At 38.7% G+C, this 20509-nt stretch overlaps 1 protein-coding gene across 2 annotated transcripts in view; it reads right to left on the reverse strand.

Moving 5' to 3' along the window:
- Nucleotides 1-20509, reverse strand: part of GMDS (GDP-mannose 4,6-dehydratase) — a 388807-nt gene that overhangs the window by 248203 nt on the left and 120095 nt on the right. For both annotated transcript variants that reach the window (XM_042869259.1, XM_042869258.1), the window contains exon 5: nt 126-318. In XM_042869259.1, the coding sequence (XP_042725193.1) occupies nt 126-318 (193 nt within the window). The remainder of the gene's footprint in view (nt 1-125; nt 319-20509) is intronic.

Consider the following 20509-nt stretch of genomic DNA (forward strand, 5'->3'; position numbering starts at 1 on the left):
CATGTCTAGTCACTTTTGCTCTATCGTCATTCTAATCTCACACCCAAATGACATCAGCCCTGAGACATGAGAAGAGAGAACAGACATACAGACACTACTGACACACACGCATCAGCAAGCCTTACCATAAGGAGATCTTGGGTAAAAAGGGGTGGTCTCCTTCTGCGGGATTTCTTGCACTTTTCCAAAAAGTTCACTGGTGGAGGCTTGGTAGAACTTCACAGAATTGATAAGGCCACAGGTCTTAATAGCATCTAGGAGCCGTAAAGTGCCAACTCCATCAACATCAGCAGTATACTCTGCTAGGTCAAAAGAAATCTTGGGAGAGAGGGAAATAAAAAAAATACCAGTTTTACTAAGAGAATCAGAACATGCAGCAATCAGACACATTTAACCAAGCAAAGTCATACACCACTTGTCACAAATCATCTAGACACTTCTGTACAAAGTTGGTGCTCAGTTTACAAAAGTACTCTCAAAGGATTTCTAAGAATAAACAAGAAGTTCCACAAATAGCAGAATCAAAAGACTGGTGTTCCCTGATCTCTCTCTCTGGATTACTTTCCCATGTGAAGTAAGGGGTAAGCCTACCCTATAGTGGGAGCATTATCAGGCACTCTCTCATCTCCACAGCTGCCAATTTTCACAATATTCACTTGGACTTACTATCTTTGACACACTCAAGTTAGTTAAAAACGGCCTAAATATAGTTTAAAAATTATGTAAGATAACATGATACAAGCATAAACATTTATTTTAGAAATAAGCAACCTTAAACAACATTCAAAGTTTTGCAATTTAAACACACTCTAAACTGAAGAGAAGATTGGAAATATCTGTTCTCAAGTGACATTCCCAGCCTCACCTGGCTAAGGAGTATCAAGTGCGACTTTTGCACAGGGGCAGGTGGATGATGAAGTGGGAGAGCAAAAGGCAGAAGTATCCAAATAAAAGCTGGCATCTCCTCTATCCTCCAAAATTTGGTAATAGGTTTGTGGGCACACCTCTCCTTTCTCTTCCTGCCTCAGTAGTTCTGCTACTTTCATGATGACCTTGATTGCAGCATAGGCCAGCCACAAGACAGTACTTTCATTCACATCATCTCTCCAGCTTAGCATTTTGCCTCTACACGCTGTTTTCTTTTTTTTTTTTTTTTTTTTTAAACAAACAAACAATCACAGCAAACTGAAACATTCCCTGTTTGTACCATCAACCTCAAAAGAAAAAAAAAATAAAAGGGAATGGACCATTAGAATGATCTCCACCATCACTACGAGCGAAGGAAAAATTACTCTGCCTAAGTGCTCCTATTGCTGATGACTGCCTTTCAGGAACAAGGTCTACAGCAATAGCAATGTTACAGCCTCTTTACATGACCCTGTCCAGAGCTTAGCAAGACCTACCAAAACACACAGTAACCAAACTGTTGTCACTTCTTTAGCATTCTGTGGCAGGTTAGTTATGAGTGGAGCAGAAGGTGAACGACCCTCACTGATGAGCTGAGCTAGCCCAGAGAAAGTGATGGGAAACAACAGTTGCCAGGCATGTTTTTAGTCTCTCTGCAGATTCAGACACACAGCCAAGTATTCACTTCTCCCGTCAAGCTGCTTCCTCTGTTCCGTAATCATTACAGGCTTACATTACAGTTCCTTACTTGTTAGCCTGGTATAGCCCAGCTGAAACTGTACATTGGTAGACTTAGAAGTGCTGAGCTTCTCATTTTTTATTTTTTAAATTCGTTCGCTACAAAGATAACAGACATTTAAAGCCTCTCAGCTTCACTGTTAGAGTAACCCTTGAGAATACATCTCAATGAATAGCTGATAGAATCACAGAATCCTTAGATTTGGTAGGGACCTCTGAAGGCCATCTAGTCCAACTCCCCTGCAATGAACAGAGACACAACAGCCTGATCAGTCTTCCCAGGGCCTTATCTAGCCTTGCCTTGAAAATGCTCTAATGAGCATAAATTATCATATTCACCATATGGCTAGCAACTTCATGTATTCTCAGTGGCTTTTCACCGCTCTAAAAGAAAAGGCAGAACACTAATTTTGGCAGAATCAAGAATTTAACCATATTAACATATTCTTCCTAACAAATAACGTGATAAAACAGCCCTCTAAAATGCAAACTTTGCTTGCATATTCCACCGACATGAGTAAATGGTGCATGTCAGGTGGGTTTAAATGAGAAACTCCAGACTACAAAACCTCTTCACTAAAGGGAACAAAGAGCCTGCAGTAGCACTACCAGGGGCTGCTCTTGCTGGCTGATCGGAGACCAGTTTCACAAGACATGCCTTTCCCTACTGCCTGAAGAATGACCTCAATGTTCACCTAGAAAAATCACTCCCTCGGGTGTGAGGTAATTCTGTCTCCATGCTGGCCTGGCCTGAGTGTTCCTGAACAGAAACCGACAGCTCTGTGTGGGTTTGGTGTTTTTGTAATGTCGACTATTGTTCACCAGGGACGGGACTCAGACCACTAAACTCACTTCGTTTTGGAGCACAGGTTGGACTAAAACGGCATTTGAGAAAATGAAAAATGGTTTTACTCACTAAAAACTCCAACTCCAAAAGCACAGGGCTGTTAAAGACATTTTGAGCAGTGTCACTTCACACTAGAATTGGATTCTAATTCAACGTTAAGACCGTAAAAAAGTTTTATAAAACTAGTTATAAATGAAGCAGGACAGAGTAAGAAAAGTGCTAAGCTATCCATTACCACATTCTTTCTTCTTCTGAACATGTTACTTTCTGCAAGACCCATAGGAATGCTGAAGTTAAAGAAAATAATAATGAAGGGATCTCATTAAGAGGGACATGCAAAAGAGATGTGGCTTTGCTTGTACAACATACAAGAAGTCAGGGCTAGAGAAACAGAAACCAACTACAGCATCAGATCCTAGAAACACTACTCAGAAATAATCTTTGCTTGTGCATTTAGCTCGGTGGGATTACCTGAGAGAGTACAAACTTCATGGTGGTTTCTAAGGGCAGGAGCATAAAGGTTACAATCAGTCCATGGTTTCTGAAAAGTTAAATATTTCCCTAGTGGAAAAAATAGTGTAAGTAATTCTAACAGATTAGAGTTTTCACACAATTTAATTTATAACAACTACCTTAAGAGTCTGAATTAGGAAGCTGATCTCCCTGTACACCACCAATGACAGTGGAAAGATAGAGGAGAAAGTTTAAGAAGGTTTTCTTCATCATGCTTTGGAAAAATTATATATGTGTTAGTTTTTAACTTAGTTAAGTGAGATGCTCCATCCTAGCCTCAAAAATCCCAAACAGCATTTGTCACCTGCACAGGGGAAGCAGTGTGCCCAGTAATTTTTCTGAAGGCAGCAGCAGGATGTTGTAATGACTGGAATAGCAAAAAGAAATGCCTTTGCCTGGATGAAATTAAAAACTCAAAGTTTTCTCATCAAAGAGTCTGGAAGGCATAAATCCAATACTCCTTTGTCTTCTCTGGACAGACTTTCTGTCAAAGGGAAAGCAACATACCAAGAAAACTGACGCTGTCTACTTGGAAGGTTTGAGTGAACTTGGAACTCCTTTCCCACAGTGCTTTTGGAACTCTCATAGCCAACCTCCAGATACGCTGTGAATCTACACACTGAAGACATGTCTCCTTATTCCATTCAATAAACAGTGATAGCATTATCATTAAAAGAGGACAGAACAAAATGGAGATACTAATATTCTTGGTTAAAAGTAGTTCAGTTCCAAGTTTTCAGGCTCTGAATACCTTGCAGCATTGGCTCAAAGAATATTAAAAAGGAATCAGGACTTTTATATGCTGTCTTTAGCTCATCTGAATTTCACTGCTGGACTAATCTCTAATTGTGGAACAATTCAAATACATTCTTAGGCAAGCGTAAGTTCCCACAGCAAAGCTTACTCATAGGATAATAAAATTTTCTTGAGAAAAGCATAGAGTCATTAGTTACAACATTCCTGGAAACACAGGACACAATATGAATACACTTAATACTATACTGTGTCTCTTCAATAATACAGCTCCAAGAATGACAGTGAGTTTTGTGAATCAGTCCCTCTATTTTGAATTCAAACTCTTTTTCCCACTTCTTTCTTCATAATTGTCAGATTCAATCACTACATGAGATCCAAATTTAATAAAGCAATGTTTTAAGTATGATGTTTCCCAACTGATCATTCAAAACCAAGCTTAGCAAGGTCTTTAACAAGATTTAAAAGCTTATTGAAAACTATCTAAATGAAAACATATGGGACTTGCCCTCCCCAAGAACACATTCCTACCATGTCTATGAGTACTGTACACAAGCTGCAGATTTAATGACACTTGCTTCTGAGCAGTGCATCATCAACAGTGGTGATATTCCAAAAATAAATATGAATTTCTGTTTTGTCACTTTGAAAAATTGAAAGGATGGACTGCGATCATACCACTTATTAGCCTTCCACCAAAAAAAGGTATGAATTAGCAGAACATGCTCTAAAAGATAAAAAAAATAACAATTTGAAATTTCATCTCCTTCTTACAGTATCCTCAGTTTAAGGATATGGAATTTAGCTGGCTGGCATTATAAAAGGAAGGCTTACATGAAGTCCCAGAAGGAAACAGGATAATAGAAGTGTAAACTATGTATTATTCCTTCACTGTAAAAGCAAAGGTGATTAACGTAAGTATAACATTAGATTAAGCATCTTTGTTCTCTTGAAAAACCTTTTAGTAGTTTTCTTTAGATTTATCAGAGCAGAAGACGTGTCAGGTCTCTTTAAGCACTGCCAAAGGTTTACACCTGAGAAACAAATTAGAGAGAAGAAAAACTGCTCAGAAATGTTTCAAGCCTCACGTTTCACAGCAGTTACTTTTTTGTATTTTTACAAATCAATTCTATTTGCTTTGAATATTCAGTGTGCCTTCCACTGCCAATAAAAACCAGTGGGATCACTTATATCATCTCAATAAACAAACTGCTCAACTCCTAGGAACAGGCATTTAAAGCATAACATTCCAACTGCTAAATCTAATACGGAGTATGGGCCAAGCATTCCTGCAAAGTCCTAACACCACAAAAAAAAAAGTCCTAGGGATTTTAGGAAATCCAGAGAATTTGGGTGGAGGTGGGAGGTGTCGAGGGGGATGGGAAAGAACCTACACACCTACAGTAACATAGGGCAATCTTCTAGAACATGACAATTCCTCTTGCCTCCAATGGCTTAACTCAGAATGAATGCTTAATGCATTGCCTTCTCACCCAATAAAAGTAGTAGTTGAAAGATACCAAAATCCCCCAGCCCCACAACTATGGTTTTTGTAATAAAAAACACCATTCTATAGCTGTGTTGTTTATTGTTGTGTTCTTGATATATCAAAGCCCTATTAAACTTCTTAACTAAATAGAAATAAACTGAAAAAATGACTGAAAACTTGAATAAAATAAGTATGTTTTAGTAGATATATCTTCTTTCCTATTCCCTTCCCTGTTCTCCATTACTAAAGAAGATAAAATCAAGTGATCTGCACAAAATGAACGTAAGCAGAGAATTAACAAGAGACCCTGAAGGAAGAATTATTAATATTTATTAATCAGTTCATATTTTCCAAGGAAACAAGGTTTCTTCATCAAGTAACCCCAGAGTGCTTTTCGTTACACATAAAAAAAGAACAGTTTGAATGCAATTTAGTCCACTGTATCAAACATATACATGTTTTTGCACTTGCAAAAAAGGCACAAAGGAGGGGGGAAAGCTCACTCATGGCTTCCCCACCATTCATTTCTCCAGGTGTATAGAGATCAACTCATCTTGAAGTGTGTGAGGAGAAAGGGATGGAAGGACACCAAAGACTTCTACATCAGAAAAAAAATTACTCAGCATACCAGCAGTAAAACCATGCATCATCTTTCCTTACGTCCCAAAGAGCTCAGCCCTGTAGAATCTGAAAGTTGCTACCATCTTCCAGCACCACGAACACTTAGAAGTTTCATGCACAGCTAAGCTATGCTGCTCTTGCCCACACAAAATGCAGCAAGAGTACTGGCAGAGTGCCTGCAGTCCCCAGCTATAGAGCTGAACTACCGTGCAGTGCACCCTTCCACAGGGGCAGCAATTTTCTCTGTGCAGATGAAATACTCAAAGGATTTTAGCAAGAGGTCCCTGACGCAACTTCTAATGGCATGGCCTGGGAAAGTTTTCCTTAGAACTCTCCTCCTGATTCATTTCAAGTTCTTGATGCAAACTTCCTAAAGTAATATTTATAGAGAAATAGCTTGGCATTGTTATAATGGTTTTATTTTTTCCAGCTACTAGCTTTTTTGGTGGGGAGAAAAAAGAGAAAGAAAAAAATCAACCCAAAGCAGAGAAAAGGCATGGGAAATACTACCTGATTAACTGAAGTTTTATTTATCGAAGTAGCAGGGGTTGATAGCTGGATTCATTACTCAGTTCCTATGCTAAGTGGATCCTCAACACTCCCTGGAAAACTGCAGGTGCAGTTGTAAATCCAGCTCACAAGGTCAACACATTCACCTTTGCATTTATAGCAGCTTTACCAACAGATGCCTGATCGCTGAAGTCCAGTTGTTGATTGTTTTTAAATTTCAGTGCCACAGTCTTTAACTGGAATATTCATCCCCTTTGAGATCCACTGTGACAAAACAAAGTGCCCATTCCACACAATTGCTTTGGTTGCTGTCTGTTGACTGAAGGATGTGTTTTGGGACAGAGCTCTGAAAAGAGCTAACCTGTAAATTGCTTCTTCTTCTTAAGAGAATATAACAGTCTGGATTAAAAGACAGTTGCGTAGAGTGAGGCCAGAAGAAAACGGACACGAGTTGCAAGACAAAAAAATCATAATTACATACCAGGAAAAAAAAAAAGTTCACAGTATGAGCACCCTAATACTAAATTAGGCTGTCCAAAAAACAGGCTGTGGCATTTCCACCCTTGGAGATATGCAAAATTCCATCAAACACGGCCCTGAACTACCTACTGTAAGTTTCCCCTGCTTCATGGAAAAAGTCAGTGACGCTCAAGAGATTGCTCCTAACTGAATTATGTCACAGTTTTAACAAAAGAGGCAGATGGTATTGCATCAGCGTGTTTCAGTATTCAGATAGCACCATCCAATGAGCAGAAATTTGCTGTGTGGTATGTGAGGTTGAGGTTGATCTTGTACAAAATTAACCATATGTACCAGCAGGAGTAGAGAACTGTTCATAGCAAGTTCCAGAGGCACACAGTCCAGCTTGCTATTCATCAGATCGCCTTCACAGAGAAGAGCTTCAGATACTGGAATGCTCAGATCAGATAGTTAAAGAAAAAAAAAGTGTAGGAGGAGAAGGAGGAGGGATATCACAGAACATGAGATTCGGTACGGCCGTAAACCTTTGTCACAAAAATGTAACCTCACCATTAGTTTTGCTTATCTTCTCATCCATTTGTTATTAATTTGATGGAACTGGGGAGTTGTCAGGGTTATGTGATGCAAGGAATTTATCTTGCAGAACAATCTCCAACCCACTGTTCAAAGTCTTTAGTTTCAAGTTACAGAGATTAGAAAAGAAGCTTTTAAAAAAGAAGTGCTGATTCTTTCTTCCTTTTTATCGTGATTTTTTTTCAGGGATCTTTTCAACAATATATATGTTTACCCAAGTTTTTAAGCACAAGGAACATGCAGCAAAGTCAAGATGAGTTTGAATGCTTGAAATTTTGCAACTTCAAGGGCTAGCAACACTATAATACCCTAAAAGCTTTCTCACATACTCAAGTCCAGCTGTGACAGAAGCCTTAAATGCTATTTAGTAGAAAGACAAAGAGGGGTAACTTGCAGAGTCACTAGAGAACGTTGAAAGGGAGATGTAAAAAGATAGCCAATTCATTTTGCTTTATATGTACCAAGGGAATACAGAGCTGCGGATAAAATGTGCACAGGGAATGCAGGCACTTTGGAAGAAACACTACAATTTTTTAATTCCCTTTCATGTGTAAAAAACATGAATAGAAAGCACACAGGTTACTTTAAAATTCAAACATGACAAGCAGCTTATGGTATTACTGTATATATATTTCACTTCTGATGTGTTTTGTGTTTTGTTTAAACAAACAACAAACTTTCCATTTTTGCTTCCTTGATGTTTTCAGAACATGTGGAAAGATGTCCTGTACAGAAGTGATAAAAACATCACCGCATGCAAAAAGAAAAGTCCACCAAAAAACCACACAACTCCCCCCTTGCTGCCAAGAAGCTACCATTACCCCGACAGTTCGCAAATTACATTGCCTGTCTTTCCTGTATCTCCTAACAATGCATAAGGTAAAAATCTCCAAGCTTTATGTGCCCGGCCAATTTTGCTTTTCAACCCATACAAAATCTTTCCAGTATTTATTATTTACCTCTTCAGAAAACAGCTTCCTAGACTGTGATTTCTCATGTCAAGAGACATGAGAATTAGTCAGTGAGAGACATTGTGTTAGAAAGCCTAGAAGCCATTCAAACAACTGTTTCTCAGGTACTCCCAAAGAATCAAAAACTTTCCCTCCCTCAATGACAAAATAAGCTTTTAAGTTTATTTATGAAGTTTTTATTTTATTACTTTAATAATATTCTCCATATGATTTGGATATAGACTAGATTATTTTTTTTCTTACAGGGCATTTAACCTAGAAATAAAATGTATTGAACAATACATAAAAGGCTCTGCATTTGAACCTTTGTAAAATTGCTGCACACTTTTATCAAATAAGTACAAGGTTAAAATCTGCTATAAAATTAAAAAAAGTTTTTAGAAAATAATTTTGGGTTCCTTTTTCCCCCTGAGTTCCGTACAGATCCCATACTGACAATTATCCGGGCAGTTCAATGAGTTGTATTTGTCATAACTTGAGTTTTGGCTTGTTGTTCTGTACCTCCATAGTAATTGATGTAGCACAGCTTTTGTGACAAAAAAGACAAATAAAACCACTGCCTGCTGGTTAAGCCATATCAGCCAGGTTAGCAGAGCTAGGCACAATCTATCTAGAAGCACCTACAGGGTTCTAGCACGCACATCACGGAAACACTCTTCCTGCAAGCTGCAGCAAAAGCTCTACCTGTTACTCTAAGGAAATAATTGCAGTAATGAAAAGTACAGATAAGTGCAATTTCTTCTGACAACAATAATTAATTACTATCTTCTCCTGTGTTTAACAGACCTTCCCTTCTTCAAAGAGATACTGCAAGAAACAAAAGCAGCAGCTGAAGACACACGTTACTGTCACTGGATCTAGAAACCCAATCAGATGTACTGTCCATTAGACAGAGCTCCTGCCCCATCCTGAGCACAGCTATTGAGGGAACATCCTCTGCCATGAAGTAGCTGGCAGTGCTGAGAGCTTGGAGTACAAGAGTACAATGCTTGCACCAGCAGGGCAAAGACAAAAAGGCCCCAGCTCAGCAAGCTAGGAGTGTGCCTCCATTCACTCACTCAGATTATTCTCTAAACAAAAGAGGAGTAATATCTCTTCAGACTTACTTCTGTTCTACTTACTCACTCTCCATAAGTCCCAATTGTTCCTTTTTTTTTTTTTTTTGGCATGCCAAGTAATTACAATTCTTCATTAGATTACCCTTCTGTAGACCTTGTCTCCTCTTAAGCTAGAATGTTACTGGCATACCTCAGACTTTCATGCAATTAATTTCCCAGGCTTTCATTCATTTTTACTGTGTGTGCAAAGAATTAAGCTCTGATGGGGCAAATTGGGATGGATTTGTATGTAGTGACAAGAGGCAAGCTCTCACAGTCTTCACCTGCAGTTTCTGCTCCAGTATTCCAGCAGGAATTACAGAAAATGCATGAGCATGTGACAGCACATCAAGAAATAAGTCACCAGGTTTTCTTTTTTTTTTTTCCTGCTTTCATTTTGGTACTGGACAAACCACTGCCTTTTCTTCCAATGTCATCTGTCCAAAATGTTATCCTAAATTTTTCTCAAAAAAACCACACCACTTTAAAATCAGTTTTTTTTCATAAAACCAATATTCCTTTTCCTCGAATTGTTCTTGAAAATAGGTGAATTTTAAAACTTTTAAACAATAAATGCAATAGTCTGAGATATATACTTCTTATGAATAAATGACCATTGACTCCTTCACATTTATTTAAATTATAACCATGAATCAAAAAACCACCCTACTTTGAAATGATTCAGCCAATGAACAGAGTACATGAGCACGAGCACCCTCACCTATAATGCAAGTACAGGCACTACAAATGATTAATTTTAGAACCAGAGTATTAATAGCATCCACAAATACAGTAGTTGATGATGGTTTTGTTGGGAATGATGTAATAAACCTGTAGAAACAGCTTTCAGTAAACTCACTGTAGTTACATCCGATTTTAACTTTCCTTTTCAGGCAAGATTATGATAGCAATAATTACATACCTCAGCATGGACTTTGATTAACTCTTCGTCCTGTGTAGGAAGCTACAGGAGTGGAATGCACTACTGTCATCACTGTTAGTATTCAGAGTTTGAATTGTACTTAAGGAACCATGAGCCTTACTAACTCCTCAGTTCCATTGTTTCAGGTAGAAAACTGCTGTTTTCCATGCGAAAGTGAGCCCTCTGAACTCAAAGACGATCCCCTCATAAAACAGCCTACTTAATCAACTCATCTGCTTCAGGATGTGGGTGGCTAGCTAGGAACTTCTGGGATGAATGAGAAAAACACGTGCATCTTGACAGGTATGTGGGGCTACTGGGGAGAAGGCTAGAGGGCAGAGAGCTTAAAGGGATGAGAGCCACTGGATAAACTTTTAAAATTTATTTTTTCCTTTTATGAACTATCAGGATGATTCTCTCAGGAGGCAGATCACAATCTGACAGATTTTCAGCTGGTATTTATTTTATTTTGTCTTTATTTTCACATTTGACTACTAAAGCACCTCCCTTGCAATTATAGCAGTATAATGCATAAGCATTGATCTTAAGAAGCAGCACCACTCATGAAGCACGGTGATCATAAATCAGAAATGAACGTTGCAGCTGATTTGTGTAGTGTAACCCATAACACCAACATCAGCCTCATTTTTCATCTGTCTCTTGGTTTCTGACACAGAGAAAATGAATAGGAATAATAGCTGCTTTTCATGCGAATATAGGAGCGAAACATTCAGGAAACAGCAATGTGGCAGTCAGCTAATTTCATAAATCAAAAAGCTTGGGAGTTTCTCCTCTTGCCCACATCAACAAATACTACACCACTTTCATCCACCTGACTATGATCTGAGAGAGCACTGAGATTTTTGTTTCTTGTGGTGCTAGAAATGAAACAAGGCAGTACTCCTACATTAGAGAATGGTATTCAATGTGCTCATAAATCCTCCCTTTAAGAAAAACTTGCTTGGCAGAGAAAAAGCTCCACCAGCTTTCAAAGTGAATTTTGGAGCCTCAAGATGAGGCGTGCTGGAAAGGCAGTAAGATCACATTGCCAAAATGCAATGAACAAGTCATTGATTGGACACTGCTGGTGGGAACATCAAATTTCACAAATCAGGTAGTCTGTAAAACTGTGTACGGCTGCATTTTATTTAAAAAAAAAAAAAAAAAAAAAAAAGGACAGCTCAGGCAATTACCATGCCTCTATTGTATGCAAATATTTTATTTCAATTAGCACTTTTCAATCATGCTTTTCTTTTCTAAATGACTCACAGATCTCTCAGTCAAGAAGTGGCAGGATCATAAGCACATGCCAACAGTCTGCCTCTATCTTGCTAGGAGATAAACATGGAAGAAAATGTGTAAATCTATCTCAAGATTTTCTCAACCTGTCTTCCTTGCAAATGTTTTCTCTCAATGCCAGCAAGCCTCTACATTGCAGCCTTCTCAATTTCCATGCCCTTCCAAGCGAGCAGTGTTTACAAGAATTTAACCTAAGGAAACTGTTTCTAGATCCTGTCAGTGAGGAACAAAAAAGTCCAGTTCAGTCCACAAGTTTTCTTTTACCATATTAAACCCAAGAACAAATGAGGGACTCATAATACAAACTTCCTAGCAAGTGCACATACAAAAAAGGGAATCTTTAGTACTTCCACACAACACTGAAATAACCATGCTGCACAGGTCATTAGAGAGGTGACCGTTCATGCACTGAATAGCTGTGAAGTACGGCTGGGCAAAAAAACAACGCAAGACCCATTATTCCACCCAGCACTGACAAGCTGAGAACACTGCATCTCAAGGCTGCGATAATAGTTTTAGCTAATTTCAAGCATGCTGATCCCAAGCTGCCTTGGGGCTGTTAGCATCCTCACCTGGAATACAAGAAACTGTGAGAAACTACAAGAACAAGGGGAGAAACACACTGGTGCTGTCTGTTAGCCAGAGAAGCAGAGGAAATTGCAACAGTGGCATTTGGGACTTGGGAAACGTTAATTTTCAATCCTGCATGACTAGTATATACTAAAAAAGCTGTGCTGAGAAGGTTGAGAAATGTAAATATGCAAAGTTGATGAAGAATTCTGTAATTGGTAAAAAATTAAAAAGTTTTGGCATAAGAACAAAAGCTCAGCAAGTGTTTTGCTTTCCAACCTTATGGATTTTAACACCCCTCGCGTTGTGAGAGTGTTCTCTCCACACGCAAATTTAAGCTGATGTTAACTGCAGTTGCATCTGAAAATATGTAGTTTTAATACTGTTTAGGTTCTAGGCAGTAATCCCTTTCTCAGAAACTGGAGGATTTAAATGAAGTCATGGCTGCTAAGTGCACTGTTCAGCCATATATCATGTCCTCAGAAGTACAAAGAGTACTCAAGGGTGAAGGGTTTTTCGGGTAATGTATGATTTCTGCATTAAATACAGAATTGCCATTATATAATTTTAGCTTCTTGCCAACTTTTTTTTTTTTTTTTTTTTTTTTGACCAGGAAAAAGATGGAGAAATAAGGAGGTTGGATGAAACTAGTACAGTACTGTTTGTACCCTGGTGAGTATTAGGGAAATGATAAATGATCCCTAAGCACATAGACTGATTTAAGCAATAAAAAAATAGAGAGGGGTGGAGCCTCCTTGTGAAAATCTCATCCTTGGACAGCTACGAGGTATGAAATGCACCCAAGTGTCTCGAACCCCTTGGGGTGGCAATTATCTCATGATAACCACACCCCTGAGAACCGTCTCTCTTTCTCCTCTGTTGTTGGGTGAGGGGAAAAGGAAAGGGAAGGAGGCGTATTTCTGATAATGAAAAACAGAAGATTGATAGTTTATATGAGCGAACTCATTTAAGCTCCAAGTGTTGAGTTTGCATTTTTTCCTAATTAGCAGCATAAGAGAGCAGCATAAGCAGCATAAAAAGAAGCCGTGTCTCCTGTCAGTAAGATAAAGGGAAAAGCAGAGATACAGAAAATCTTCTAAAGCAAATAGAAGTCAATAAAGCAAACCACATATTAGCTTAACTCAAACCTCTCAGTATTGCTCAGGAAATACAACCATAGGATTAATAAATGCAAGAAAATCCCTTAAATCTCATTCAGCAAAGGCAGAAACTTCAGATAAACTGTGCTATCCCTAAACCTGCAATACTGTTTGAAAATCCTACCTGCATACAACTACAGCCTATTTTTCCCCTTGAATGTAGTTACATCATTAGAGAACACTGAAGTTCTATACTGACTCTTGTGAAAGTCTTCCTAAAAAAATAATTAATTAAATGCTAGGAAGTGTTATGTAAAAAAACAATCAGTTTTAAATTTCTGAGCTATCCTAGCCACCATTTACAGAGAGCTCCCTGTTCCCTGTAAACAAATGTAGCTAATTTATGTACTATTCAAAGTAATGATATCCACCTACTCATACAGCTTCACTGCATGGAAACATAGATGCTTATGTATTTTTTCATGCAATAAACTTGCCAAATTTATGGAGAAAATAGCTATTGTGCTTGTAAAGTATATACATCATTATGTATCAGTCTCATAATACATTTACATGTTTTTTTTAATCCCATAAATGACAAAATAAGACATTTTCTTCCTGAGGTGAAAGAAGCTACTTGATTCATTTCACTGAACAGATAATACTAACTCTCTGCCAAGAGACAGTAACACTGTGAAACATCTTAAAACATGAATTCATAAACATCACATGCAGGTATGAGATCTAACTACATACCATGCCAAAATTACACAGCAATCTGATCCCAGGAGTCTTGTTTTTCTCCAACACTACCCCAAGACATTAGTTCTCATTGACATTTAACAACTGCTAGCGCTGTTCCGAAATTATATGTTCCTACAAAATTCTAAATGAAAACCCCACTCAGTTGATGCGTTTGCATGATATTCGGCATTTGAAGACCTACTACGCTCATAAAATTTCATGTAAAGATATTTCAGCACACTGTGAGCACATACAGAGCGTTAGCATATCCTGAGTTGGAAGGGATCCACGAGGATCACCGAGTCCAGCTCCACACAGCATCACCCAATGTTCAAGCCCAGTGCCTGAGAGCACTGCCCGAATGCTCCTTGAACTCCAGCACTTGGGGCCATGCCCACCACCCTGTGGTGCAGCCCCTTTCCCTGACCCCAGCTGCCCTTCCCTGACGCAGCTCCATGCCATTCCCTCAGCCCTGTTGCTGTCACACAGAGCAGAGCTCAGCGCTGCCCTTCCACTCCTTGTGAGGAGCTGCAACAGCCATCAGGCCTCCGTTCAGCTCCTCTGCTCTGAATAGACCAAGGCACCCCAACCGCTCCTCATGCATCTTGCCCACCAGTCCATTCACCATCTCCACAGCCCTCCTGTGGCCACTCTCTAATGGCTTTATGCCCTTCTCATATTCTTGTGCCCCAAACCTGACCTCAGTGCAGGAGGTGCAGCCACACAGCACAGAGCACAGACACTGTATCAGAATTCTGCTGTAAACATTCTTCAGATCCACCAGAAGTGGCAAAACTGAAGAAATTTTAATATCAGATGCAACAGTTGCTCTAAAATGCACGTCTTACTACCTTTAGTTTGTATTAATCTTTTTGAACTTTAAAATCAGCAAGTTCATCCCTGAAATCTCTCTCAGCTGAAAATAATTGTCTATACTATGAATTCTCACGAACAATAAATACATAGGAAAAATAGATGTTCAAGATAGCGAAAGAGGGGATAGCAAAAAGATTTTAGCTGTCATGTTATTTTGCTTACGTTTCCCTGTGCTATTCATCAGCCCTTGAATGAAGTCTTTCAGTGGAGGTGAACTATGACTGCACGATGTTTGTTCTATTGTTGCAAGAGGGAATGGCTGCCCTGTCAAGAAAGGACTTAGCTTTTAAAATGAAAAAGGTATTTCTAACACAATGAGTCTACAGTTCATCCATCATCTGTTCACAGCTCTGTCTAGAAGAGAAGAAAAAAAATGTAGTGTGCTCCATGGTAAAGATGAACTAAAAATTTCACAGCTGGTTATGTCTGAGGTACTGTTTTCTTGGTAGAGAGTAGGGCCACATACAGAGAAAGTGATTGCTCACTAGGTTTTTGTTGTCAGTGGCAGCTTTTTTTCCCTTCTCACTTTATTGCTTTGGTCTTGAACTTCACAGTATTCTGTGAGTCCAGGAGTTTGATTTTTATGATTTGATTTCCAAGGAACTGTGATTTTCATTCTAAAAGATTATTTTCCTTCAGAAGTATCAAAATGTTCTTAAATTTAAAACTGAATTTACTAATGATGTTCCAGTTGTTTGTTGTTTTGTTTTGCTTTTTTTTTTTCCAGAATCAATTATCTGTTTTTATAACTCTACTTATTACGCATACAAATTCACCTCCTTCTCTTTACAACATGAACAATTTTTATTCTTGGAAAAAAAAAGACTGCAGATACCATCCTTGATAACAAAGCTCCAGATCTGGTCAGCATGTTGTCCAAATTCTAAGTCATCTTTAAAAGTCTAAATTCATGCATAATCCACCACAGAACAATAGAACACAGGCTCAAATTCCTCAGACATTTCTTGTGTTTTATTCTGTGTGTCTGTATCAGCACAGTTTTACTGAAAATCAAATAAATGATGTAAATATACATAACCTCAGCTTAACCAGATTTGATTTTAAACCTCAAGTACATACACAGACGCAGCAAAGTCAGGAAGGTCTACATGGATGCAGAGATTCATCCTGGCTGAGCTTTCCATTGGGTCGAGGTATAAATTTTAGAGATTGCACCTTTTAACAAAGGAGGAAAACGATCACCAAACACACATATAGTGCATATGCCAGGGTGATATCCTATATAACTGCAAGATCATAAACAGATATTTAGGATGGTTCCGTACTTTTAAACTACAGCTGCAACCTACCCTCCCAGACCCATCACTCTCCACCCCCAGCAAAGAAATTAGTGAATGTGGATCCAAAGCCTGAAGCCATTAGGTCATGCTTTGGCAGACCTTGATGTTCACATAGCTTGTTGGGCACAGAACCAGCACTGTGCATTGACTGAACACCGCCAACAGCTTTTCAGAAACGCAGAGCTTTGCAGTAGTAAGAATCCTACACATTAGCTAAGCGTTAGTGAAAACATGCAAAGCCATTCACACAGCAGGAGTACCTTCTGGAATGTTTGTAACCTCCCAGTGTCGATGCGTGCACTGAGAAATCGTAATTGCATACTGATTAAGCAACTCCCTAACACTAGGCTAAGGAGAATCATCAGCTGCTCAGAATTGCAGCATAAACTCTAGAGAGGTTGAAAATAGAACTATAACAAGAGATTTATTAATAGGCGCAAAGGAGGCAAACTATGCAGGATTATACCCATCCAAGCCTCACAAAACAGCCTTTGCTATTGCTTCATTCAAATCCTGGGGAAAAAAAAGAAAACATAACAGTGTATTGTTTCACACCAGTTCGCCTTGGCAGCCTATTGCATTCTGGCTGTAGAAGTGTCTGCTTTCAAATTTTAAGCCCTGAAGGCAATTATCCTGCTCTCAGACTAAACCTACAGAGCATATTTCAAAAGAACTTATATCTAAACAGAGGGAATTTAACAGTGATCAATGTTCAGCAGGCCTCGATGGCAATAAACTATTTACGGCCTTAACCTTTTAAGTTTGCACAAGTGAAGTGCTCAAGAGCCCCGTGATGAATTAACTGAAGTGTTTGGTTGTGACTCAGGCAGGCGCTGGTTCAAATCATCTATCCAGCAACGCCGCCCGCCTCGCTGTCCATACAACAGCAGCCCAGTGCTGAAGCAATTGCCTTCTCATCAGTTTGAAGTTCCATTGTTTGGGCAGGCATACCTTCTGCTTGCTTCTTCTACATCCACCACCCGTCAGGGAGTCATTTTGGAAAATAGAAGTTTATCAAAAGCTAGGCATGACGCTTTTTGTTACCAGCCTGATTATTACCTTACAGAAGACTCAGTGTGCATTTAGCACACACTGCTACAGTAGCTGATTTAGATCTACCGCCCTCTTCTTGCAAGACTGCCAAAACAAATTAAGAGGGGAAAAAAGATTCACTCCTATTGCATTACTGTTGTCACCCACCACCCTGCTACTGAAATGCAGTAAGAGGAAACAATACACAGCAGATGTCTGAACACACCTAAGGCTTGGAAAGCCTGCCTCAAAAAAAGCTAGCTTTAATCAATTTCAAACTAGATTACTTTGTAATTAGTTCCGTGATTATTAGAATAGGCTTTTAAAACTAGTGAGACCTCTGTAAGCCTCCTGCTTTTACATAAGACTTTTATATTATTCTAAATGATTTCTAGCAACATAGCATGGGAATTAAGTTTGTAATCTTTATTTCATCATTTCAGATGAAATGTGAGATGTGTTTGTCTCTATGTAGATCTATTGTCTCTATGAGATCCGTAGGCTAAGATATCACATGAATACCACAGTCAAGTCAATTCAGGCTTTCGAAATGATCTAAATAAATACAGAATAAATTTTGATTGATTTCCCATATAAAATTTTGGAGATAATTGCACTTCTAATTTCAAAAGAGTTGTTCCCTCCCCCCCCCCCCCCCCCCCCTCCTTTTTTGTTTATAATTTAAATGCTGTAATACACGGCATGCTAATGAACACAACTGCAATACAAACAGCAGCAGTAACTACTAAATATCATATATAGCAAAACAAAAAGAAACTATAGATGGTATTACAAGTGATAATCAAGAGGCACATGCTTTCTTGGGATAAACTGTGATGCTGAAACAGGATGATGATACCAAGTGACTGCCATCAACTTTCAATATTTAGTTTGAGACAAAACATGCACTTCACAATTATTCTAACCCATGTGAATACTATTTTTCCAATAAAAATAGATGTTTTTCAACAGGATGGGATATAAACCAATGACACAAAGGGAGAAAAGACTCACACAGCCCTTCAAAACAATGAAATAAGCCAGACAAAAATATGCAAAAAGGAGGATGAAAGAATGAATCCATACACAGTTCTCCCGATAATGCACAAATCACATGTGAACTCCACAGCAAGCCCTAGCAAAGTCTGATTTTTCTTTTCTCCATACGCATGGTGCCTTGAGCAAGATCTGCAAGTAAAGAAGGCAACATTTCTAAAACCTAATTCTGTCCAGCTTTTAACTCTTCATAAAACTTGTGGGGAACATGTGGTAATTTCAAAGCTTTGTCTTCATTAAAAGTTGTGCTCATCTTATGAGAAAAGATATACAGTCCCACACAATCTTGTCAAATGTAGCAGTTTAAGAGTACTTTATTCTCATATGAGCATGTAGGCACATCTATTTAAGCCTGCAGGTGAGAAAATCAAAGCATCAGATATTTGAACTGATTGAGAAATCTGACGAAAATCTGATTATTAAAACAGAAGGACCACATTTTTTGTAAAAAAAAAAAAAAAAAAAAAAAAAATTGCTTAAATAATGAAAGTAACAATTACACACGTATAAGCACTACTATTTACAGTTTTCTTTCTTCTTGTATAAAAAAATCCTGCATAACAGAGGCCATATGACTTCACTCAGTGATTCTTACAGCAAGCTGTACAAATAGCTAGTAGTTATTTATATATCTTAGGCAGGCATCCAATCTTGATTTGAGGACTGCAAGTAATGGAGAATCTTTCACATCCTTTGGTAAGCCGCTCAAGTGGTAATTGTCCTCACTTCTAAAAATTTGCACCTCTTCTCTGGTTTGAATTTGTTTAACTTTAGTTTTCAGCACTGGATCTCTGCATAATTTCCTATTAGGTTAAGGACTCTGTAATACCAAACATCTTATTCCCTGCGTTAACAGGATCAAATAGCTCCTTCACGTTCACTTTAATGAGGTAATTCGAGTGGTCTCCTAGTGTCTTTCACTGGGAAGCCTGCTTCCCACTCCTAAAAGATATCATTTTAATCTTTCATTTGCAATTATCAGTATACTCTGAGAACTAGAAGAGCTGTAGTGTTCTTGTGCAATGAATTTATAGGCTGGAACATCTTTCCTATGAAGAAAGGTTGAGGGAACTGGGCTTGTTTAGCTTGGAGAAGAGAAGGCTCCAGGGAGACCTCATTGTGGCCTTCCAGTACTTGAAGGGAGCTTATAAACAGGAGGGGAAATGGCTGTTTGGGAGGGTGGATAGTGATACGGTAAGGGAGATGGTTTTAAACTGAGACAGGGGAGATTTAGGTTAGATATTAGGAGGAAGTTTTTCACACAGAGGGCGCTGAGGCACTGGAACAGGTTGCCCAGAGAGGCTGTGGATGCCCCATCCCTGGAGGCATTCAAGGCCAGGCTGGATGTGGCTCTGGGCAGCCTGGTCTGGTGGTTGGTGACCCTGCACATAGCAGGGGGGTTAAAACCAGACAATCATCATGGTCCTTTTCAACCCAGGCCGTTCTATGATTCTATGATTGACTGATTCTATATAGGCAATAGTGACTCCTTTTTTTCTATTTGATAGACACCTCTCCTGGCATCACCCTAGCCTAAGCGTATATAGTTCAACACTTCCCTTGGCATAACAACACTGGTACTAAACTCGTCAGGATCCAAGCACAGTCACCAATCTGCTCAGTAGCACCAATACCTTAGGCTTCCCTGTAGCTGTGTGTATCGCAGTGCTCGACTGCCTTTCCCTTGTAAGATACACTGTATCTTACCCCACTGCAGACACCTCACCAAGGTGAGAACACGGTTAAAGGAGATACAAAACTAGTTTGATGGCACTTACTTTTCTTGAAAACACAGAAAGTGCAATCAGATCTATTTGTTAACTGTGGAACAACTCCAAGATTTTGGTTATTAAGAAACAAAACACCAGGTTTATGAATGATGAACCTATTTGGAAGCCTGATAATGTGCACATAAGAGAAGAACAGAGCATGTGAGAAGAAATAGGAAATGCCTCAGTACTAAGTTAGAATTCTGCCCCCTTTCTAAAAAGTGTTATTTTTGATCAATCAAGAAATCACCAGACAGCTAAATAATCATTCCTCAAGATTAAGCTTTATGCATTTTTATTTTATTTTATTTTATTTTATTTTATTTTATTTTATTTTATTTT

The sequence above is a fragment of the Lagopus leucura genome, unplaced genomic scaffold, assembly GCF_019238085.1.
Source record: "Lagopus leucura isolate 7727_CA_CO unplaced genomic scaffold, USGS_WTPT01 Super-Scaffold_100002, whole genome shotgun sequence".
Classification (NCBI taxonomy): Eukaryota; Metazoa; Chordata; class Aves; order Galliformes; family Phasianidae; genus Lagopus; species Lagopus leucura.